Source organism: Drosophila teissieri, chromosome 3R, assembly GCF_016746235.2.
Source record: "Drosophila teissieri strain GT53w chromosome 3R, Prin_Dtei_1.1, whole genome shotgun sequence".
In the NCBI taxonomy this organism is placed as follows: Eukaryota; Metazoa; Arthropoda; class Insecta; order Diptera; family Drosophilidae; genus Drosophila; species Drosophila teissieri.
The window spans coordinates 8506710-8532216 of NC_053032.1; the positions used below are offsets into that span (position 1 = coordinate 8506710).

Here is a 25507-nt window from a genome sequence, read left to right on the forward strand (position 1 = left end):
CGTTTTCTCACTCGACGGGGACTCGAGGGCAGTGCTAAGCGTGACTTTGGGCCTTTGGGGTAAGAGTGAGAGTGAGAGTGAAAGTGGGAGTGTGCTGGCTGGTGTGTATGGTTTCTGTTTTCAGAAGGGGGCGATCATACAAATGTTAGTGGATAGCGCACGCTTTCTAAATCTTAAACAACTTAAACGATGAGGCGAGGAGAAATAAAACCAAGATAAACATAGGGTAACAAAACGTTGCGTTCGATGGCAGACATGATATAGGTATATCGTTGAACTTAAGGCTTAAACTGCAGACCGGATTAGTGTTAGGATCAGTAGCTGCTGCTGCGGCTTTTCTGTTAGAAAAATCAAAACCTAGAAGTTACTGGAGTACTCGATCAATACGCTATGTGGTGGTGTATGTGTGGTGTTAGTGGCGTGTGTAAGTGTTAGAGTGTGTGAGTGTGCCTAACAACTTGGCTAACTGACTACTACGAGAACTAAATCAAATTAACAAAAGTTATAAAGTATTTTTTCTCAATTTTTTTAGAGTCCCAAAAGGGAAGGCGCCTGGAGCCTTAGCTCCTGCTCCTTCTCATCATCAATATTAACAGCAAATATCAAATATCAAACAGCATAGCCCTTGGGTGGCTATGCATATACATACAGAGAGACATCTAGAACACGCACCCGACGGATGCGGCCATATTCACTTGGCGAATTTGCCAAACTTACCGTATTCGCGGGGTATCGGCGTACGCAGCGGCATGCGCGCCCCTTGGAGGCGCATGGGCGTCAAGGACATCATGCTAGGATGTGTCGGCGACAGGTTTCTGTATGGAGATAAGGTTTCAAATCTTTACAAGGTAATCCCACACGCAGATGGCATTTCAATATATGTATTGAGTACGGTTGGATCGGTTTGTTTATGGTTTTTGGTTTGGTTTAAATTGGTGTCGTGTGCGGGGGGACAACAAAGTATTTCATTCGCGTGGCGGGCAATTGGCAAAGAAAGAAAGAAAACAATAACAGAAAATATAAGTATAATTAATCGACTGCTTTAAGTGGTGGCGACTTGAAAAGCAAACAGACATTTTTAATTTGGATTTAGCCGAAACAGAATGTCCCCCAAGGGATTGCATTAAGCGAATGCATTTGAGTTTTAGTTATTTTTGGATTTTGCGCCAATCTGTGGTAATGTAGGTGTTGCTGTGCTAGACAAGTTTTTCGGTAGAGTCTTCTGGTGTTCTGGGAATTAAGAACAATGTTTATGGAAATACATACCCCACGATCCCGGGACGCGCTTGCATCATTTGCATCATTCGGCGCTCACGAGCACGCAGAATTTCCTCCTTTTTCTTCTTGTCCGAGGGAGGTTTGGCTAGAGAGACCTGCAATGATTGAAAACAAAGCGGTTAGAAATAGATTCCAGGCTTTATCATCTTTTAGTCAAACGCACCTCAATATTCGAGGCGCCGATCTCCTTGCCATTAAGGCCACGCATAGCTTCGACGGCGCTATCACGATCCTCAAAGTGTATAAAGGCATAGTCTTTGATTTTCTTAACGCGTTCCACCTTTCCGTATTGCTCAAATTGTTCCTGGTAATCGTGTATTATTAGATTGGAGTTGAGGCTTAGGTGGTTTCCAAATGGGTTTACCTTTAGTTTATCCTCTGAGACGTCCTGGGTAAGATTTCGCACATAAAGAACTTTAACCTTGGACATAGTTTGCTCATCCGGCTCCTCCTGTGGATCGGCCCAGTCGACTATTATATCACATCCCCAAACCTGGTAAAGGTGAAGAATCTCTTGTTAGGAACTTTATCCGAAACGAACTTATAATTTGGTCTTACCTTAATTCTTCCTGTGCCAAGTCTTCGTTTGGCCAAAGATGCCGCCTTATGTGACTCGTATTCAAGAAAGCAAAAACCGCGATTCTTTTTCTTATCATCAGGCGAACTGTATATGATTACCTCGTATAGGCCAGCTATAGGTTCATATTCGGGATCAGGTTTATTTTTAAATAAAGAAAATATTCATTTGAGTACAGCAAATATAGACCGTGTTATCAATTCAAATGCAATATGGTTAGTTGGTTGCATATGTAAAAATTGAAACGAAAGTAATACAACAAAAAAGTATTTGTATCTGTACCGGTATTGGCAGGTGTTTGTTTGTGTGCGAGAATGTTTGAGAGCACAGGTGATAAGACACTGAGACGCACTCGGATCGGGTATATATAATATATAAGTAAATGGAATAATGGATTACATTTTGAGAGGAAATGCACAAAATTTGCACGACAATCGAAGGGTGTTTCGCTATTTATTTTGCCGTGTAAAGTAATGAGCATGTCCATAATCTAGATCTCTATATAATATGTAGAGCGAATTAGATGATTTCGAAAACCAATGCCAACAATTGCTGCTTGCTTAACTTTTTGAAATATTTTTGAATAATTGAATTATTGAATGCGCTAAGCTAATACATTTTTCGGTTTCGTGTACGAGTATGCGAAGTTCGAGATTTTGAGAAAGTATTACAGAGAGCGGGGGTATAACATTAAGTTGGATATGTAGTACGTATAGAGAGTAGTATTGCAAAATGAAACACACATTTAGAAAAACACTTAAAAACCTCTGTTGCTATTGTTTGCTTTTATATAGTACATATTGCAATCAAAATAGGAAAGTAAAAAGGATATATGTATATAACCAAAAACACAACACGAAGTAGAGCACACATTGAGCTTGGATTTATTTTCGTTTGGAGTTTGGAGTAATGGAAACGAAAACGAAAACGGGAAAACTATACAAACATAGCCAGAGTTAGACAGATTAAGAGATAGAGAACGTGTGTACACTCAGATACAAAGAGAGATCGGTAGAGATATAGAGAACAATAACGTAACAACGAAATATGGATATCGGATTTTGAATTTGGCTTAGTTTCTCGTCGATTCGTTTGCATCAATTGCTCGGGGAAGTAGCGCTTATGTGAGAGATAGATACAGAGATAGTTAGAGTAAAATGAGTTCATTTTTAAGGTCTCCAGTCATTAAGTAAATGAATTTCATATATTCAACATGAATGGGCCAAAACATATCGATTTGAGTAGGCGAATTACTGTTTCATATTTTGGTTTTCGGTTTCTGGTTTCTGGATTTTGGGGCGGGATCGTTTGTGTGCGCCGTTTATTATCTATGTGTATGTGATATAGGTCTGCACTAAATCAAAAACTAGGTTTATTTCTTTGGTAATTCCGTTTTTTCTTTCAAAAATATTCAAAATGTCTTTTGGTTAGCGAATTGTTTAGCTACAGGTTTTCAATGTCAACAAATTGGGCACATTTAACAATCGGAACTTTAAACGAAAAAACTAAAGAACAATTAATTTTTTGTTGTATTTACTAACAGCGCTTAACGCTGCAGAAAATGATTGAATAATGACGAAGAGGTTAAAATGCAATAGACCCAAGGACATGGCTTTAACGTGGCTAAAAGCCATGTCCTTTCATCTGGTCGCTTGTTAAAATGTTTCAATTTTGTGCGGAAGGATTTGATAATTTCATTCCTTTTGATTTCGGGGTATAGCATTTTAAAAGCGAAAATTGCAAAACAAAAATCCAATTGATACTTCTTTTTGTAGGCTTCCATGCGTTTTTCAATTCTGCAAGTATCGCCCCTAAAAACATTTATGGGATTAAGTACAATTAATTGCGGTTGGCCAATTCTGGTAGCCAATTGGGGTTGGTTGTTTTTTTTTGGTGCTGGGCTGGTTTTTGGGATCTTTTGCTTTGTTTGTGGTTGCTGTTGCTGTTGGTTTTTGGATCACTTACGTGCATGTTTTGAAAATTCCTCAATTAATTCGTCGCGATCTCTATTCTTAGGTATATTGCCGACAAAAAGCCGGTGATTGTTAAATGATATCGTAACACCAATCTTTTTGCCTTTCCGAATTTCAAAATCATTTAGCTGCAATTGTTTGAAAGTTCACACAAAACAAAAGAAAATTTTGATTTGCTATGAAAAATTTGTAATTCATTGGTACTGCGATTTGATTTTGGATCGATTTGGTATAGGGGTTGTGGTTTCAAAGGTGGAAGAATGAGTGTTCGTGTTTGATAGTAATTCTCATGGGTGAGGTAAGGTGTGGAGTTCTATTATCTAAACTTTAGTAACTTATTTTTCGGTATATTTTGTATTGCGTGCCAAATAAAAATGAATTTACTCAAAAATAACGTTGTTCTTTAGCTAAATTCCAGTTGATTTGATGTGGATTATCGTTGTTACTACCAGTACTAGTACTTACTATGCGAAATAATTACTTCGAAATCAACAAAAAGGGCTCTGTGCAGCTAGAAAGTGAAATGCGACTCGATCTTACCTTAGAAATGTCATGGGAATCGACTTTCTAGCTGGCACATGGCGTATACTTAATATTTATAGTTTCAAGAGCCTGCTTTCCTACGGTGTGATTATTATTAAAGAACATAATGGAAATAAAGTCTTGGAATGCATAACAATTTGGTAAAAAATTTAAAAATTTGTATATTTTTTGGTTGGTTCTTTTTCGTAGGCAAAGTTAATGACTGGAGATATTATGTAAATAAGTTAAAAATAAATATTCTTATACGACAATTCAAGCTTGTAACGAATGGCAATGAGGCAAATGGGAGTGTCGCTGTATCTATGTGAGCATGTAATAGTATCGGTGTCGTTGTATTTTTCGTGGGGCAACATACATATGTGAAGTATGACGATGTATGTGGCTCGGTTTCTATCATGGGGCGGGAGCGCATTTGAAAAGAGTGTCTCGATTTTTGATTCGGGGGAGATCACTTTTCAAGTCTCAAGTTTCAATTTTCAGTTTTACTTTCTGAAGTGTCGAGATGGCAATGGCGGATGTTTGGATGGTTGAGGTGGGGGTGAATAGTAAGGATGAGTTCAAAACAATAGCATATAAATTGAACGGAATATAAAAAAAGAAAGCCCTACGACCCTTTCTAGCCTGATCAAGTAGTCTTGTTCCCTGCAATTAGCCAATGTTGTTGGTTTAGCCAATTGGATTTTTGTTTACAATTTAGTGCCGATTGCGGAGTGCCGGATCGCAGCTCCAGTTGTGGTAATTTAAAATACATTTTTGGTTAATTTCGGTTTTGTTAATTTACCTGTAAGTTTACCAAATTCCTCTAAAATTTCATCTTTGCCCTTTGACTTGGGAATATTGCCTACGAAAAGGCGCAGATTCGGTACGCTTATATTTATTTTTAGACACTTGCCGGGTTTTATTTCGTGATTATCGAGCTAAATTGTGGGAGGGAAGGTAAAACGATTCTTTTTAATACCAATTCAATGTTATTAATAAATAATAAGTAAAATCATAACTAGTAAATAATTTTGAACTAAGGCAAACAAGGTAGATAAGAACTGGGGGGAAGGGGTAAAATAATAAGATATGGATTGATACGGAAATCTTGTCGTTTTTGTTACCAATTTTGAAGCGGGCCGCGTGGTTTGATTTTCGGTTGAGTGTCAGTTTGGAAATGTTAAAGGAAAAACATTTTGTTAGTTGTTAACTGGTTATGGCAGGTGATATATGGCGGCAACATAACTTGCCTCCCCATATCACGATCTAAATTTTTGGTCATGCTCGTCTAAATAAAACCAGACAGTGAGATTGAACGTACGCTGCTAAGTTGTCTACAAAAGTTGATAGCTACATAGCTGGGCTTAGGACTAGAGAAAATTTAACTAATGAGAAAGTAAAACAGATATAGAGAAGAGGGGTAGGGGGTGGAGTGGTTTATCAGGGAGGAGGCCAAATCTTTTATTCGAAGAGGAGAGAACTCTTTTCAAACTTGCAATTTGAACGATTTTTGGGCGCTGAAGAGATCTGTTTGCGTAAATCAGGATTACAAATCAAAGTAGACGGGACATGCATTACATAAGTTACAGAAAGATCAAGTAGAGAGAGACAGCGAGAGAGTGAGACAGATAGCGTTGCCTATAGTTAGAATTCTTTATAGCAAAGGCAGAGGAAAAGTAAGCATACGTTAAGAACTAAATGGAATTGTAGAATTTCTCATGGTCGGATCTAAAAGCGCCAAATCGGGTGTGGATCAAATCGGTAATTTTCGCTCTTGCTGTTGAGAATTTCAAATATTTGAATTTTGCTTCGGCCGCATAGCTGTTCCTACTTCTTTCGATGTGTATAACACGATAGTAAATATGTGGATACAATACGTTAAATTTATGTATATAAAGGATATTTGTATAAGTCGTAAGAGTTAGCAATACGTAAAAACATTGAAGCGGGGTTCAACTGATTTTGGGACGGGTGGGGTTCATCGGTGACGGGTTGGGTTGGCCTAGGCTGGTGGTACATGGTATGGATGATCTGTGGGTGGCTTAAATACCTGTCGCACTGCATTGACGGCCGCTTCGCGATTTGTGAATGTGACAAATGCATAACCACGATTTGTGCCCGTCATCGGGTCCATCATGAGGCGTAGGTCCCAGATTATGCCGCAGTTCTCGAAGAGCGGAATCAGTTCGTCCTCGTACATGTCCTTGGGTATCTTGCCGCAGAAAACCTCGCAACCGTTGCCTGGCACATTTCCCTCCCAATGCGGTGGCGGTCCGCCGTATTTACGCTGACCTGAGCACGGTATAAGTAATAGATATTAGTTTTCCCCTACTTAACGGCAAACGGCAAATTCAGTTTTCCTCACCTGTCGTCACATCTAATGTGTAGCCGGTGCGCTCGAGGATTTTCTTGATCTTGTCCTCGTCAGGACCTTTGACAGCTGCGGGCGCGGCCACGCCCTGCTGGCTGGCTCGACTCTTCTGGCGGTACGTCTTCATCACGCCACATAGGTAGGCGGACTTGTTTGACACGTGCTCCAGGTTCGATTCCAGGAACTGTCCCAACACATTCAAGGCACCATCGACGGGAAACTCCTTAAGCGCGTCCAGGGCGCGCTCGTCCAGCTCGGCGTGAGCCAACTTGCCGGTTTTGTAGATCTCATCCAGCTTGCCGGCGACCTAAGAGCATGTCCCATAGTATATGCTTGTCGTTGTCACTGTCGTCTGTCGGGCTCCTTAAGCACTCACCTTCTTGTCAAGACCGTATTCCAGCAGCTTGGGATAGTCCTCTGTACGCTCGCCATCGCCACGGTCATCGGCTTTCTGGTTAATGTCATCTAATAGTTCGCCATTACCTTCCGCCATTTCTGCAAGAGCAAGAATAATTATTATTTATATATGTATATTATTATTCTATGTTCTTTACATCTTGCTACTCATACAAGTACGGACCGACAGTTTTAGCGACCTATAAAATCACCTTGTAGAGGTGAACGAACGCCACAAAATAGCCACAAATTGCGACCGCTTGGAAAAAATGGGTCGCGAGTGTGCGAAATACGAGAAATTCGCAACTTACGCACTTACGCACATACGCACCGTCGCACGCACTCGCGGAATAAGATAAATGGGGAATGCGATAAAGGGGAGCATGGGAGAGAGCAGACAACAAAGCGGCAAGTTCATTGACTCCAAACAAATGCGAAACGCACTAATTCGCGATCCAGAAGAGCGCACATTCGAACACAGAAAAGTGCGTGAGAAAGGGAGGCAGAAGTAGAAGCAGAAGGTGAAAGAGAAAGAGAAAGAGGAGGAAGCCGCATAAAACGTGTTGGCCAAAATGTAAACAATCGGAAGGAGGCGCGATTGGCGAATTGTGCGTGACGTGTTGCGTATACGCGATGTGGCCGGCCTCATGAACAAGAGCGATAAGCGTGACGTATTAGTTGCCATGGTAACAGCTGATGAATCTATAACTGATACAATGTGCTTGATGGCACCCAGCTCATTGGACTTTAGCTTAGGTTTAGTATTTGGGTATTTGGAAAGCAGTAGTCTGCGTGATTTGCTATGTTGAATCAGCCTAATACATTTACATACATATTTATGATCTGTTCCGCGTCCAAAATTAAGTTGAGCCGCGGTAACAAGAGCTGTTCGCTTTCGTTGCAGTTGCAGCTGCAGCTGCACTCAGCCATTTATCATAAATGAATATTTATGGCACACTCATAATGAAAATGCAAATGTTCCGCAGTTGTCAAGTGGCAAACGCTCACCTATACACGCCGTAGCATAGAAGGCTACCTTAGCAGCCACACTATCAGCAAATGCTATTTTGATTCACACGTACACCTATATGTACGTACATACATATGAACATATATAGCAAGTTGTGTGTGTTTGACGTTCAAACAAAAGCGAAGCAAGCTGCAAAAATAAAAATGAGGGACCCCAACTAGCCGAGAGCGATAATTGCGTAACATGTGCAAAAAAGCAGCAAAAGCAGCAAAATATATCAGCAAAATATATCAGCAAGCTCTATCGTTCAAGAATAGGAGAGGCAAACCAGCGATAGAGCGCGACCCACCAAAATTATGGGCAAACCCGAACATTTCTAAAATCTTTTCTGTTTGTTGCTCTCACTGGCATTCTGCGAATTTCGCATTATTGCTCCACCGACCGATTCGTTTTCGCTGACATTGAAATACTTGGCGATTGATATCGGGGGCAAATGGGGCTTCGTAGCGGCGAAATGATTTGATCGGCGTGGAATACTCACTGCTGCAACTGGGCATTTGGCTGGGGATCCCGATAGAAGATTGGGTCTTGAGGATCGTGGAGGTCAGCGCCTCGCCGCCCCCTTCATCCTTCTGCACATTGGAGGCTTCCATCTCGGAAAGCACCGCGAAATGGAAAAATGTAACAATTTTCAATTTCCTAAGACGACTTGGAATTTCGCTTGCAATTGTGTATCAGGCAATTTCAGAATTTGATTTCCGTTGGTTTTTTCTTTTCGTTTTTTTTGAGTAAAAATCAATAGTCAGAGAAGTAGTTGTTCCGAAACGATTCGAAAGACGGCTAAAAATTTTCACAACTGAGTAGAAACAAAAATCATTGCCGAATGACTTTTGACAATTGCCCAGTGGGGCCAACTACGATTCCATATTGAGCAAGGGTTACCGAACCCACAATGTTGAGGTGGCAATCCTGGAAATGGTGTAGTATGGTGCAAGTATTAAGACCACAAATTTATGACAACTGCAGTGGGGCCATCAGAATGCCATGTGCGCTATAACAAATATTACAATAAATTACAATAAGCGGAACCAGTCAGCCACTAACAACAAAAGCATATCCCATTCTCTAGGCCCCTCCAACAGACATATATATGTATTTATTATAGATATGTATATGTATGTATGTATAATATCTGGCCTGTTGGCTGAGAAAAGTGTTGGCGACAAACGCAGGGAAGCCCGCAGAAGGGCAAACACCGGGGGGGGGCGCCATGAAAATGTGCTGGCCAAGCGGGAAAGGCGGGAAAATCGGGAAGAGCGCTTTATTAGTGCCCCAATAGGGCATAATAAACACATGGGCAATGGATATAGAGCCAGTTGAAAGGAGAAGACAACCACGCAGGAAATTCCATTAGGATTGCAGCGAAATATCGATAAAATGGGATTCCTTATTCGCAGTGTTGCCATGCTCCTGCATGGCCACATTCCACAGCCAATTTAAGTCTTTATTCTGGGGCCCCGTACTCAGGGGTATTCAGGTGACTGCTCCTGGCCTAAAACCGCTTTTAATTTGCAACACTTGCCGCACTACGTGTTTGCTTTTTCCCAGCCCGTGTCATCATTTTTTATGCATGTTTGTTATGGCAACAGGGTAGTCGTTGCTTGTTTGCCCCGACGGTGGCAACTCTGTCCCATGCATATACAAAAAATAGAAGCACGGCTAAAATGGGGAAAAAACAAAGAAGCCTTTGCATGTTAAAGAACGTTCCTTTTTGCATGCTCGTTTTGTTTGCCAGAGCCGGTTGGCAACTACCTCAATAAATTTGATGTTGATGCCGGCGATATGCGCATACATACACAGCCATATATGCATATCCTGGCATATCCTGCCCCTTGCACTTGTGTCGGTTAGTTACACCCTCGGCTGCAAAAAAAACAACAGAAAAAGTCACCCTCTAGCCGCTCGCAGGGGTGGTTTGCCCCCGATTCCGCCATTCCGCCACTCCCCCGCCATTCCGGACTCGGATTCGGATTCGGTCTCCTTTGCCAAGAGATAATGCCTGGTGTAAGGTTAGTAAATCAGCGATATGACAAATCGCCGCAAACGCAGGCGGAGCACTTAATGCGACGCTTTTTCAATGGGAGACAAAGGAGAATCAAAATTGCTGATAAAGCCAAATAAATCGTTTTGCCACATTTGTTCGTCACTCGCGTCCGTCTGCCAGACAATACGTCGCCACCGGCGGCAGTCTGGTCTAGAATTACAAGATCCCCTTGGCCACTCCGCCCCTGTGTCTGTCAACCGAAGCCAGACTGCGGACTGTAGACGGCAGAAACTACGAACACCATCTTTCGGATGGTGGCAGGCTATAGGACTGTAGTCTGGGGTTGCTCGCCGTGGTATAGAGGAAGTGTTAAAGTTTGGGCTTTCGCAATTTGAATTTCAAGAAGCCCTAGCCATTTAAATGTTATTGCCATGGACAACGGCGACAACAATGTGGCTCTATAGCACAACCTTGCTCGGGGTTATTGATTTTCAGCCCCCTTTGGGCCCAGCTGAGCCACAACTACTACTTCGCCGGCCAGTTAAGCCGATTTAAGGCACAAAAATAACTCCAGACGGGCCGGAGCGAAAAGTGCAGACAGTGCAGCAGACCTGAATGAAGGCTCCCAAACGGAAGTGTGGCAATGCCTTCTTGTAATTTATAGCCCCACAAGGGGCTTGATGGGGTGGGGCACTAGAAGGCGGCCAGTTGGCCGCATAAGTTGCACAATTTATGGCATTGCGACAACGAACAAATTCCCTGCAAAGTGCAGGCAAACCAAGCAAATTAGATGGAAGCGCCTCGCAGGCGGCCGACAACGGTGAAGATTGCTTTCCGGCCTTAAGAGAATATTAAATGAATGAAAATTGTTGTAATTTATGGTGGAAGAAAGAAAGAAGTTTAATGAAATATTAGGAAGGCCTTCATGTAAAGTGTAATCCAAAGGGATACTTAATGGCTGCCTACATTTCGGTGCTGGAGTAACAGGAATGACGGCCTGCTTTTAGGCGATTAAATAAGAGATTTATACTTTTAATTACAGATTTGCATCTATTTTTATCCCAATCTATTTAAAGGCCAAAACCATTCTAAAATATAATATATATTAATATAAAAAAATTAAACTAAGTGATCTGCACTGCAATGTCTTTTCTGGGCCTTTATTGAAGGTTATTCTCCTGAACTTATGTACCTCCATCAGATAACTTTTCTGTTTTTCAATGTCTTATCAACATTTTAACAAACTGCATCCCAAGTTAACTCTTAAATGGAGTCACGTGGCCAGGCGGCAGCGTACACCATATTTTCCAGGACCCGATGCCAAAATCAAAGATAACATGGCAATAAGTTGCAAGTCGGGTTTATTTGAGTAAACAGAAACAAGTTCGTGGCAGTTCAGTGGGGTTTTGTTGCCAAGAAACCAATCAGGCGGGTTCTCCATTGCAATATCTGCCAAAAAAACTGTTTTTGGCCACGTCACTGGGGTCCGCCACCACCGTCAAAGCCACGGCCGTAAAAATTGTGCAGCCTCGGGGCCAGGGAACTGTTTTCAATATTTGATGCTCACATTTTGTGGCCGCAAAAGTGCAGGGATGCTGCCCGTCCGCATCAACAAATGAAAATGGCGCCCAACATCCACCCAACCTCCGTGCCCCCAGAAGCCATTCCATTCGAAAAGGTCAGTCACGTGTTGGCCGGGCCAAAACTAAGGGGTCCTGCCGAATTCACTGCATTGCGGCAGCGACAACAACGGACAGACGGACAAGCGAACGGACGGACAGTACTGACAGTACGGACAGTATGTACAAACAGTTGCTCAGGCTGAGGCTGAGGCATTGTGTCTATCCGTGTCCGTGGGTATTTGCGCTGTGCAACTGCCAAACATAAGGAGTGAAAAAACAAGGTACGACGTGCCTGCAACAGTACATAAAGCCGCCGGCTCATGGGAGGAAGTGGGCTGGGGCTGGGCGGGTTGGAGAAATAGAAGGCACGCGACAAGCACAAAATGAAAATTACACAGAAGTTTGCCAAAGAAGAAAATGGCATGCTTTTTTATGGCTGCCAAAGATGCCCCCAGGAGTCGATGTCGGAGCTAGAGTTGTAGAAGTGGAAAGCCAACTTTGGTAGTTGCAGAAAAAACACGAAAAATGACTGTTTTGGGGATTGAAATTCGGGATACCCTGGTTTAAAAACGTCCGTGTATCATATATTGTACCAGATGCTGATGAGCTATTGCGTGGTATAATTCCGTGTCAGTCACTGTTTTAAAGCCAATGCAAATAGAACTTGCCACCTCCTAGAAGTTTTCGCAAAAGTTGTAAACTCTCGCGCTGTCCGTCCAGTTGTTCCCACTTTCGTTAATTACACAAAAGTTATGAGCAATCTATTCAATCCTTTTTTAAGCAAATTGGTAAATATATATTTGCCTGTTTTTTCGACTATACTTATAGCATCTTCCAGCAGAGCAAAAACGTGCCCAAAAAGTCAGAGGCAAGAACACATGCCATACGGGCAGCCGTAAACCGAAAAGCGCTTTTGTGTGCGCTACGCGACCCCCATATGAACCCATACCAACCCAAACAGATCCGACAAAACCACCCAACCGAAGCAATCCGACACAAAACCCCAGCCCAGTTCGAGTACGACAAGAGCTGAGCTGAGATAGCCGGGCACGAGATCCACTGGGTTCCCCATAGTTTGGCGAATTAGAAAAGTGCCGGCTGCAGGCGCCGCTCAATTGCATTGGATTCTAGGGGGAATCGTGGGGCTTACGTATAGATGTGCATATATCCACCATAGAATGGGGAGCGGCGTATCTTGCATTTTTATTTTAGCATATTTTATTATTTGCGAAATTAGGCTGCTCCAAGTACCGCCCGCCGTGGTGCCTTTCCATTGTATGGCATGGTGTCGTGTGGCATGGTAAAACGGAGTGGGTGGCATATCCTGGCAGATAGCTCTGGATGGCACGGCGCCCGCTGATTGCAGTGTGGCTACGGAGACATCGGCATTCAAAGTGGCCTAAATAAATTGGGTGCAGCGCAAGGCAACGGTTTAGAAGAAACTATAGAAAAGGGAACATGCATTACCTTTATACATAGTACCTCTTTTAGGTACAGAGTTTCACTAAGATAATCCAAAATCACATGTTTTGAGTTTCATTTGAGTCCGCAAATGCACTTCAGGTTAGAGAGCAGTATGTAATCACCGCAGAGAGGCTAATTAATACATATTTTCAATTTGAATAATTAATGAGCAGAACGAAGAGAAGGGGTATTTTCGCAAAACAACTACATTCCCCAGCTAAGGGGTAAGAAAAGGGACATAGAAGAGAAAATTACTTAACGCGACTCCCAAGTTGAATGCAAAAGTCAAAACGTGTTTGCCGGCAACCCCTGTGGAGAGACCCCCCAATTCCCCCTACCCAGAATGGAAACCCCCTGGCCGCCTGCCATGTTCTTGCCGAGAGCCAAGAGTCATGCATCATGCAACACCCAAACGAAGTGAGTGAGAGCCGCTTTTGGGGGCAGCGCGGAAGTACAAAGGCGAGGAGGAGACATGGCGAAGCGCCAAATTATGCGCGCATGGGTGGGGTGAAAGGGGGGAGTAGGTTGCATGGGGATAATGCAAGGCGGTTTGTTGAGGACGCGTCAGACAAGCAGAAGAAGAAACTGCAAATAATTGCTCGCTCTCCAATTCTCTCTGCCTCTCCTTACGCGCATTCTTTGGAGAGAGCATTCGTTGCACTCAAAGCTTTTGGGCCAATGCAGGCGAGCTTTCGGCCTCTTCAAACCAGCCACCCAGCCACCCCCCACATCTTTCCCCCTCTAATGCACGCCGGCCGGTTTTCGAAATTGCATGTGTGTGGATTTAGTTTGTGTTGCAAGTGTGTGTGAGTGTGGACGCCATTGGCCTGACACGTGGCCGAAAGATTTGGAGCCCAGGAGCAAGAGCATGCTGCGTTAAATCATGATGCAGAGGATGCAGAGGATGCAAAGGAAGGTAACACTCGAAAACGTACCACAAAACAGAGCAAAAATCTCAGTTTAAGAGGCGCTACAAACCGGTTTGCAACAAACGCACACACACACAGATACAATACTAACACAGGAGCTGGACTTTTCTTTATTTTAAGTTCACTTATTAATGATTTAAGCGACGTCGGCGGCGGCGGCTACGACCAGATATTGGAGCCGAAGGAAGGGCAATAAGGGAAAAGGAGGGAGGGAAGACAAGAAGGAGACGAAGAAGGGAAGCAGCAAACGATGCAAAAGGCAAAAATCAAAATGGTGGCCAAAGAAGAATTGGGGACTGCGAAGGAGTGAAGGGGAGGGGTACCAAAGAGGTAGACGACGGCGTTTTAATGCGATTGTGACGATGTTAAATGCACTCACATACACACACACACACACATGTATATTTGTGTGCAAGCGTCGCGAATAAGGAAAAAAACCATGCTGCATGCCTCTCTTCGCTGAGAATGTGTGTGTATGTCTGTGTTGGGGCGCTTCCATTGTGGGGCCACTGCGTTTCTTTGTGTGCGTGCAAGCTGCAGTGTTGAGAAACGCAGAGAAACGTGGGCGTTGTTGTTGTCGTCGTCCGTTTCAACTTTTATATTATTAAATATCAGGGAAAAACACCTGAACGCACATACATTTCATTTGAATTCATTTCGCCCGGTTCATTTCGTTTCACTTCACGCCATGCGTCAGCTGTTTGGCGTTTTAATTTTATACCTCATACGCAGTGTATACATATAGACGGTTCAATTTTTGCACATTATTGCAAACACGCACACACCAATATCTATGTGTTGGGCACTTGGGGCTGCAGTGCAAAAAAAGAGAGTGGAGGAGAGCAAGACGAGGCAAAGTGAAAAAATAATATAAAATTAAATGCCGTCGCTTTTTGTTCCTACATCGGAACGTACTGACACACACACACGCACACACACACGCGGGCACTCGAAAACCCACACACACAGTCACTTGATACGATATTGTTGTCTGCTCGCTCACTTTTTACATTTTATATTTAGTACATATAGGACGGTGCCAATGTGTGTGCGCCGCCACAAATTGCAAATTGCAGTTCGCAAATGTATCGCCAAGATACTGAAATTACCTTTTTTGTGTTTTGTTGTATTTGGCTTGCACTAAGAAATTCACAATATTACTTCGTTGCGTTCAATTTGAACTATCGGTATTTATTTTGTTTAGTTGGTATACTCTGCTCGGCGTTGCACAATTTGTTGCTAGATTCCTGGCATTTTCTAAATAGAATATTTGTATTTTATTTAAGATCGTATCATATATGAGATCACAATTGGCCGCCCGCCGTTCCGTCGTTACGTTTCCGTTTCGATTCGCATGCCGCGCGCGCTCTCAGCCAGCATATTTCATTTTTTATATTTTTTGTATTATTTGTTAATATAACTATGGGAATTTATGGTCCTGCGTTATTTTCGTTTGACTTTTGGCAAGCACACTTCGCATCCGAGCTGCAGTTGGCGATGGTTATTTTTGGGTAGCTGGTATGTCCAATTTTGCGTATAGCAGCCGCGTTGTAATAATGGCGGACGGCAACGTCTACGTCACCGGTTCTCGGTTCGCCAACGTCTGAGAATCGAACTGAGAATCGAGAACTCAGAATCAGAATCGGCAGCAGCAGCAGAATCAGAAGCAGAGGCTGTAGCCGCTCCGCTCGCAATTCTGGTCTTCACTTCGTCACTTGCGTCGCACAACAAAAGCCACAAACCAAACCAAACAACTACAACTCGGGGAGTAGCAGTCGCAGTCGCAGCCACGAAAAAGCTGCAGCGACAAAAGTGCACGCACACCACCGCGAGCGGAGAGCCCACGGAGCGTCACTCTCACACAGATACGTTGTATCTCGGTCTCAGGGCAGGCAAAAGTTTCGCAAAAAACGCAAGCGAGAGAAAGAGCGGAGGGAGAGCCACAGCTTGATAAGCAGCAGAATTTGCACAACAAAGCGAATAGCGAAAAAACATGCTCTCTCGGTGACGCACACAAACAAACAAATTCGTATTCCTCTCTGGTTCTCTTTTGCTGCCTGTGGAAGATCGCGAAAAAAATAATGAGAGAATCGAATCTTGTCGCGTGTGGAAACCAAGTCTTCATCTTCTTCAACATCGAACTCCAGAGACTATAAACAGTAAAGCAAGAACCAGACAAACAAAAGTGAAAAGGCCTTATAAATAGGCTAAAAGAATTTCAGCCTATAGAAGCAATTTCTTCTACACCAAAAGAAAAATGTACCTATATGTATGATGTGTTATCTTAAATCAGATAACAAATATTTATTAAAAATATAAGATGTAGGAAAATTAGTAAGCTGTTAATGGGCCACACCAGAACCTGTAATAAACACAACATAGGTTTTCCAAGCATATCTGATATTTTTTTCTGTGCAACGTATATTTCGCATTCACTGTCGACGTTCCACAATGCGTTCCACACAGACACAGTCACACAAATGCGAGCATGAGAAGCTTCTGTGTAAAAAAAAGAACTCTGATGAACATTCCTTCAAAGGGGTTAAATGAGCGAAAACAACAAAAAGAACGAATGCCTATGCCCAAGGGCTGAGTGAAAAAACGTAGATGCCGTCTGTAAAATTTTATACAACTTTGGCATGAGGGCAAATCGTCAGTCGTATCGTTAACTAAAATAAACGCACACAGTTGCACTGGCCAGTCAGTTTGCAAACACACAGATACGATTTATAGATGCCGATGCACACGCACGGATACAGAAACAAATACGGATACGAACACACCCACACAGATGCAGCTAAGAGTTCGCTGGACAGTAGTGTGCTTGGGCTAGTGCTTTCCATGGGGGTTCTCTTCGGGTGGAACAGGAACCCAACGCCCACGCTTTCCGGCTTTTTGGTCATGAACTTGTGGGTTTCGCTGTCTGTCGGTCCCCAAAACAACAGCTGCACCACCCGCTGAACCACCCGCTGCACCACCTTCTTTCCGACCCCCAACAAGGTAAGTGGCTCGTCGGCACGTGAACATCCAAACTCAACAGCAAACGATTCTATCGGTCGGTGGAAAAATAAGCAACAACCAGAGGAATTCTTTAATATGCCGAAATTATTTACTTTGCGGCACAACCTTAGAGGGTCTCTCAAGTTACCCAAAGTTTGGGATGAAAACGAAGACCCTGGGAAGTTGGCTCTAAAAAACATAAGTGGGTGCCGCTGACTATCACAAAAAAAGCTGGGTAACTTTAGAAGCTGGTAAGACAATTTGAGTGTGCTGGCAAAATTCCAGGAGAGTGTGAGAATGTTTGCGACCAATAATCACACCCCCCTGAAATATGATAAAAGATAGGAATTCTAGAGATATATACATAATCCCATATTTATAATAATATTGAAATATTAAAAAATATTGAATATTTAGCAAAGAAAACAATTTTTAAGAAAAATGTACCGAACTCCTTGAATAAGTTTGAAAGTATTTCAAATTTAGAAAATCCCCTGATATGTTATGAAATGTGAAATGTTTCTGATATAAATAAAACCGTAAATAAATAAATATTATAAATGAAAAAAAAGGAATCATGTTAAGATCCGCGATCTCATGATTTTTACGCGCAATAGATAACCTGAAAACAAATCCCTTCAATATAAAGTCTTGGTGTGCGACCTTGAGTCATGATCTAAACGATATATCTTTACGGCGGCTAATGAAATTCTTTGTAAAATCGAAATATAAAAAATCACAGATCCATATCTGTTCTATTTAGCGAAAAGGTGTGCCCGCCAGCTGTACTGGCGATTTTAAATCTGAGTTGGCGACTTACTCGAACGAATTGTTGCTGCAATTTCCGAGTGGAGAATATCTCAGGCGCTGCGTATCCAAGTGAGTGGGGTGCTGGTGCAACTGATGGCGATGATGATGGCGATGATGATGACGATGATGATGATGTATCCAATGGGTGCTGTAGATATTTAATCCGAAAATGTGCTAAGCTATATTTATGCGAATTAATGCGAATGTGTGTTTTCTGCTTGAGTTTCAGTTACGTTTTTGCACTATTCAAGAACTTCACTGGAGATTAGTTATAGATTCACTTGACCGCACTTATCGACTAAAATGGGTGTTTGTTGCAAATTAATTGCCACTTTCGCGCTTTTCCGACACGTTGCGTTGCGATCCGAAGAATCGAGAGTGGCGGAGATATGGAGATACCGAGATGTGCAGTGTGCAGTATGCAGAGTGTAGTGTGCAATGTGCGTAGTGCGATGCTCGACGGAGAGTACAGTAGATCACACCGATCCAGTCCGATCCAATCCGATCGTGGCTCTCTTTCTGAGCAGGAATGCAGCTCTGCAGTAATTGCAATCAGCGGTGCATTCGCCAGCGAACTGATCGCCTGTTGCTGGGGGCTGTGGCCGCAGATCGTCGATCAGAGCAGCGCGGCACAGGAAGTGCACGAAGGCTCGGAGAACAAGTTACGAGCGCTCGGCTTTCCCGATCGTCGGTCGATCGTCGATCGGCCGATGCAGTTGCACTCTCTGTTCTCTTGCCGCTGCTGCGTTTCGTGTTTTTTCTTGCTGTTTTGTTTCGGATGGGGCGTATACCCCGCGTGGAGCTTTGAAGCCTCGATCGGCGATCCAGAGCCGCTGCAAAAGCTTCGGATGCACTTTCCCTGGCTCTGCGGGTTACGTAAAGCTTGCAGACAGGCTGGCAATCAGGTAGTATCTTGGCTAATTTTGATTAAATTTCCTTCAGCAATTGCGAATTTTGGAAAGTCTCGGCCGACTACGTTTCGTGGTTTTTATTGGGGCGATCCAAACGGGTGCAATCCAAAACCGTTCGAAAGGTAAATTGCGAATGTGGGCGAACGCAGTCGCTGATGACAAAACGTAGATTGCTCTAACTGGTTAATTATATCATTTAAATTGTTTTTAGTTCACCTCACTTGATGATCATAGTTTGTCACTGAACACTAAGTATGCACTTTTAGTTGTTTACTCTCTTGAAAATATATACTAAAACTGTGTTTTCTTCTTTTGGTTGATTTTGTGTTGACTTTTTAGGTTGTGTTTGTTTCACTTGTTAAATATTTATAGATTTTGTATTTGATTTTAATGCATTTCCAGACATGTCGCTGCATTTTGCGTACGCTTTTAGAGTTTGCAACGCGTGGCCATAGATACTTTGTTACCCGATGTAGTACAAGTTTTATGCCGTTTTGACTGCGTTCGTTCGATGCGATGTTATATTTTAAAATTAGTGGTTAAAATTAAAAGCGTAATTGGCTTGAACACTTAACCATAGTAGAGAATATTATAAAAAAATTACCGTCGTTATTAAATGTAGCAAATAAAGAAAAACTTAAACAAAAACTGGCAAATGTTTCGCTTAAACGTTTTAACACTAACAAGTTTTAATTTGCTGACAACTGTGTGTGATTCGATTCTATTGTTTGATTTTTCAAATGTGCTTCTTGCTGGTTCTATTGCAGTTGCTGTATAGAAAATGGTATAATCCAAAGTGTTTTGAAGATATCGTATGCGCGGACTCCGATCCTGAATAGAATTTTGACAGTTAAGTGGCGATTTCCAACGAAGGCTGCGTTTTTGACTGGGTATTTTATTATTAATTCCGAAAGATGTGATGTTTATGGTTAGATTCCTTAACCGTTTGTGTAAAAAGTTCCAGATTTGTGGTTGCAATATTTTCGCATGGTCGTTTGCGCGTCCGCGATACTTGCGAGTGGAGTGGCGATGCGATACAGATACAGATACCCGGCTGGCTGGGCAGTCAGTCAGTCTCAGAGTCCCGGTTTTCAGAGTCTCAGTCGTTGGCGACAAAAAAGCTTGCAGTCGCAGTCGCAACCGCTCACAGATACAACGCACACATCGAAACACTCCGACGGAGAGAGCGCGAGAGAGCGCAATTCGATTGCCGGCTACGCACACAGGCGCATTCTGCGCTTCCTTTTTGTTTTGTTTTTGGCATTCGCAGCGGCAGCGCCTGCATTGGTATTGCAATTTCTCTCTGCGGCACACACACAGGTACACTTTGGAGTAGCCTGCTTTTTGTAGTTTTTCGCCCCAGCCACAGTTAGCAACCACCCAGCTTTTTGCCGGCTTGTAGTCAAACCTTTGTCGCCCGGAGAGCACCGCTCTCTCTCAATGGTTTTTTGTGGGTTTTCTGCCACTCGGAATTGACCCCTCAGTGATTCTGATTCTGATTCAGATTCAGTTCGAGATTCCAATGCCCAAAGATGCCAACAAAGTAGCGATGCGCTTTGTCGCCAGGCGCTCTCCTATCTGTATCGCATGTCTCTGTCTCCCTTACCGCATCGTCCGTCCTGCTTGCGCTCGCTCGAAATGTTTGAGGAACATTTCAATTAACTGCAATTCTTCAGCTCCCATCGCTGCCCGCCGGGCAATCCGTTTTTATGATCCATCCACATCACTGCGCTGCCCGCCACCCGTCCAAGTTTAATTAACTCGAAGTCACGGACAATGGCCGAGCGACAAGTAAAGCGTATCTAGATGCCCCCGATAAGATCTGTCACGGCTCTATGTGCCTGCCCATCTCTCTCGGATTCAGTTACTGATTCGGCCGGATTTTCGCCACTCGCTAACTCAATTTGCCAGCCAGTCAGCAGGTGCGATGGCCGAGCCGGATGAATACGAAAAGTCTGATGGGAAAACAATAATATAAGACGGGTTGTGGGATGTTGTAAGAGACCCTTATGGAAGATTCTAGGGGGCCAGCAAGTCCTTCATTTGTAAAGGGGCAGAATAGGACCATATAATTCAGTATTGCGTAAAGTTCTCAGTTATATTATATACCCCAAGACAATTTAGTCAAAACCGATTAATGACCCTGCTTTAGATGGTTTTGAGCCTTCGACCTTGAGCGATTTATTTACAGTACAAAATCATCCAAGCAATAATCTCAAATAATATCAGTAGGATCATATCAGAACAGTCAGTAGATAACAGTTCAATTTACAGAAGTACGACTGTAGCATCGACGAAAGCCTGCGGTGGGTAAAAATCGAAAGCGTCTTTGTTCGCAACCAGGGCAGAAAACGAAAGCCAAACGGAGCGAATGTAGGCAACGAGGCTGAAAGGATAACGTTTATGCTGATGCTGATCACGCTGACCATCAGAAGCGGAAGAGGCAGCAGCAGGAGCAGCAGCAGCAGCATCAGCATCATCATCATCAAAAGTCGGAGGCATCATCAGAAACAACAACATTAAGAAATGTCCGTATCCGCGGCGATAACGCAGTTTTTCGTGCCGATCCTGTTTTCATTCCCACAGTTTTGCGAGGCTTACATCTGACGGGGGACGCTGTGGCCCCGTAGTGGCGGTGGCTCTTTGGCAGCTAGCTGTAGGGGAATATCACGGACGCATGGTCATCATCAAGGCGATCGGATCGGAACGGAACGGAACGGCTTGGATCGCCTCGGATCGGAGCGCTCTTCTGGCGGCGTCGCGGCGATGGTCTCGAAATAATAAGATGACATCCAACACTTCTTGCGATCTGAGAGGCACAAACACACAGGCGAAGGCACAAAGCTCGAGACCCTACCCCCATACATGTCTGCCCCTGTTCCCCTACAGCGAACCCCTCATCCTCATCCTGATCCTCGTCCTCGTACCGCTCCCTCTTCAACCCCCTGCCACGCCAGCCGCAGTCCGCAGTCCGCAGTACGTTCCAAATATTTTTCATATAAAAAATCGTATTTTTTCCCTCTCGCGCATAATAAAACTTTTTCTGCATGCTTTTCATTTCATTTCCTTCGAGATGCCCGGGTTGCCGAGGGTCGAGCGGTTTTTGAGGGGAGGGCGGCAGACAGCAGCGCACTTGGCCGCCGCACAAAGGAAGATCACGACGCAAGGACTTGTCTGCATTCAAATGGATGTAGGTAGAGGTAGAGGTAGAGGTAGGGTACTCACACTCGCCTAAGGACGCTTCCTCCAATGTACCTGAACCTCTCTCGCAAAAGGATGGACAATGTCCAGGCCCGAAACTTATTGAGCCGCGCTGATAGTTCAGTTTCTCCTGTCCTCTTTTTTTAATTTTCTTATTCGCTCTTCCTCTGGCTCGGCTTTTTATCGCCGGTGGTTGCTCACGTTTTTGCTGCTGTACTCTCGGTATTAGCGAGCATAATCAATACGGTTTAATGAAATCTCTTGCAGTGCGGGTGCAGAGTTAACAAATTATAATTGATTAAAGATATCCTAAAACTATTAATTAAATTAAATTTTTTTAAATTTCTATTATTATTAGATGAAACAGTAATTTAGTATACTGTTATATTTTTAAGGAATTAGAAGAGTTTTACGCAATAACAGTCGGATAACAGTGGCATTTATTTTTACCTTTTTTGAGCCTGGGCAACCTTGTTTAAAAATGAATTTAACAAATACAAATACTTTGAAATCGATTTTCGTGGATAAGTCACGTTCTGTTCCAAGTACATTCTGTTCCAGTACATATTCACGTTAAGAAAGTAGGTTCCAGTCACCGTTGCGAAACGTTGTTTACCCAAAATCTTAAATGCCAACCCAGAAACAGGGACAGGAAGTAGATGACCAGCCGCTGCGAGGACATCGCAAGAGAAGGACGATGAGCCCAACAAAAAAAAAACAGCCATGAAGTAAGGAAACTCAATGCGACATTTGCATTTTTAATGCAGACCCACATATAAAACTACGTTTTTTATGAGTTGATTTTGATTTGCGTACTTCTTTTTATAAGTATTTTTTGCATTTGACCAGCGACTGGTTCGTTTCGTCTAATTTTTTGCTCGCCGCTTCCTTTTTTTCCTAGCGCTGCGAGAGGCGGTCGCTTGACCATCGTGTCTCCTCCTTTGGCCATTGTCTGTGCCACGGTGTCACCTTCGAGCGGCCAGCAGGACGAGCACGACGAGCGGGATCGAGGGGATCGCGGGGATCGAGGGGATAAAAAGTAATAGCCAGAGAGCTAGCCACGCAGACAAGACAAAAAGCTAAGCAGAAAAGCACACACAACGGGAGGAGCGCAGTATCCTTTTGTGATATATGAGTAAGTTGTACCTGAAGGATATGCGCTGAGCCGTTGAGCACACAAAAACTGGAGGAGGCAAGCTGCACCACCACCACCAGCATCACCATCAGCATCACAATCACCATTACCAGCACCGCACACTATCATCTTCATACGACTCTGGCTCGGAGTTTATCATTCGATATCGAGCACAGCGTGATTATATTGTGGATGAATGGACTGGGTGATGTGGGGACGGGTATAGGAATGAGGATGAGGATGAGTATGATGACCGCACCCGTGGCCTGGACACCCCAAAATCCTGCAGAGAAACCGAGAGAGCGAGAGCTAGAGCACCCCTCGATGATCTTCTCGGGTCGTGGTCTTTGTTTTTATGGCCATGGCTGGTGGGAAAATTTATCTAAATTGTCGATGGCGTTCTTTTTTTGCATTTGATTCTTTTGCAAAAGGGATTTCTCTTTCTTTCGCTTTTGTCATATTGTGGAATGTTTTGTCGTCACTTTTGGCATGGAGCAGCTACGGCAAGCAAAAAATATAGTATAATATAATGATGCGCCAGCAAATGGCCAAAGTCCATAAATTAAGCCCGCGGCAGAGACAGAAGGGCAACGCATCTGACAGCGGACAGGATAGATGCGAGGAAGTAGAACAAAAAGCTGGCAATTGGATGAAGGTGTTAAAATATAATGCGCCCTTGTTCCGCATCCTGCCAAGGACCCTTCGATTCGATCCGAGACGAGACGATTGCCGAGGCAACAATCTGATGTGCGCGAGTAAACAGTAGCCGAATTTTCTAACATTTTTCCAATTAGCTGTCAAAAGGAAAGCACCATGACGTTGCCGCTGAAAAAATCAACAAACTGCGAAAGTAGCTGATGGGTGGGGTGGTTGCGACACGCAAACTGCACAGGGGTTGGCAATTATTGTTAACGAACGCGCGAAGTGGGTGGCCAACGGTCCTGGGTCAATGCTCGCAATCCCATATTACTTATATAACCTATGTATAACCCCTGTGTTACCATACTTGGCCGTTTCTGGGTCAGTACGATCCCAGGCCAACGGATCGCGGGCGAGATTAAGATCCATCGAAAGTTAAACCAGACGCAGCTGACGCGGCATAAATCTCGGCAACTGCAACTGTAGCTGCAACTGTAGCTGCAGCTGCAATTGCAATTGCAACGAGACTCGGCTTCCACGCAATTAACGCATTAAATCAATTTTAACTTGGCCTACTTTCTTGCCTTTTGCCATCGCAAGGGGCAAGTTGTTCTCACTTCTCTTTTCCTAAAACAAAAGCCACAACAGCCGACCCTTGCAACGAGCAATGCATTGCAGCACAGCAGCAACATCGCAGCAGCAACAGCCGTGCAGCTTGCACATGGCGCAGCCTGGGAAACCGGCAGAGATGCATGCAAGGATTTCTGGAGGGGAATCACTAGGCAGAGAAGGGGAAAACGTGGACGGGTCGGACCCATTGAAATGCAATCTGCGCACACATGGCGACGACAACAGCGCTTTTAGTCCGCCCGCCTGTGTATTTTGAGTATTTCGAGCGCGGTTAAAGTGCAAGAACGCGTTTTTGTCGCCGCCAAATGAATGCGAAATGTTTCACCTACATTTCGCTCAGCAAGGTGCAACCACCTACATGAATCGCGATTCAGGTGGTGTTCTTTTGCTTTTAGGCAGTTTCTACATTCAAATAAAAAAAATGTATATACCGAGTCCACTGAACTTTGTGCAGTAACAAAATAAAAAAATGTTACTAAATCATTATTAAAGCTTATTAAATGATAGTTATAAAGCGATTGATCCTCGGGGCTTCCGAAAAAAACTTCAATCTGCGTCTTCATTCAAGCAGCAGAGTTCTTTGAATATTTATTTTAAAACTTTCTAAAACTTTCGAACCATTCGGTGCTTTTGTTAGCAAAATGGAGGCCTCTGAATGGAAAAAGTGCGGACCGGAGGAGATCAGCATCGACATCCGGGCGCCGCCATTGAAGTCCTTTCCAAAGGTCCCTCGAAAAAACATAGGCACTGAAACATATTACACGGCTATTTACTTAACCTATTAATTTCGCAGTGCAAAGTGACGTTGTGAGGTGCTGACTTGGCAAAGGGCTAACCAGAAACGGTGGCACAGCCGGAAAACCCAAACCAGGACACAAGCAGCCGGCAAATATGCGAAACGTGGCGCGAAGAGCATGTTCAAGTGCTATATACTTGCATTTGCATTATGTAAACGCATTCTACCATCCAGCCAAACCTGCTACACGGGAAAATATATTCAGTATGGAACAAAATGTTTATCTGACTGCTCTTGTG

General features: G+C 43.6%; 1 protein-coding gene across 21 annotated transcripts in view; it reads right to left on the bottom strand.

Annotated features, from left to right (window-relative positions):
* The window catches only part of LOC122621518 (heterogeneous nuclear ribonucleoprotein R), a 52344-nt gene that overhangs the window by 9359 nt on the left and 17478 nt on the right, over positions 1-25507 (bottom strand). For 4 of the 21 annotated variants that reach the window (XM_043799412.1, XM_043799403.1, XM_043799407.1 and 1 more), the window contains exons 3-11: positions 7098-7216; positions 6716-7028; positions 6401-6642; positions 5153-5288; positions 1837-1970; positions 1643-1771; positions 1442-1582; positions 1267-1373; positions 718-815 (exon numbers count right to left, since the gene is read on the bottom strand). In XM_043799412.1, coding sequence (XP_043655347.1) covers positions 718-815; positions 1267-1373; positions 1442-1582; positions 1643-1771; positions 1837-1970; positions 5153-5288; positions 6401-6642; positions 6716-7028; positions 7098-7216 — 1419 coding nt within the window. Of the gene's footprint in view, positions 1-717; positions 840-1266; positions 1374-1441; positions 1583-1642; positions 1772-1836; positions 1971-3820; positions 3957-5152; positions 5289-6400; positions 6643-6715; positions 7029-7097; positions 7217-8628; positions 8955-15255; positions 15760-17966; positions 18461-25507 lie in introns of those variants that run through there. The other 17 variants (XM_043799408.1, XM_043799391.1, XM_043799396.1 and 14 more) reach the window with 16 other exon arrangements.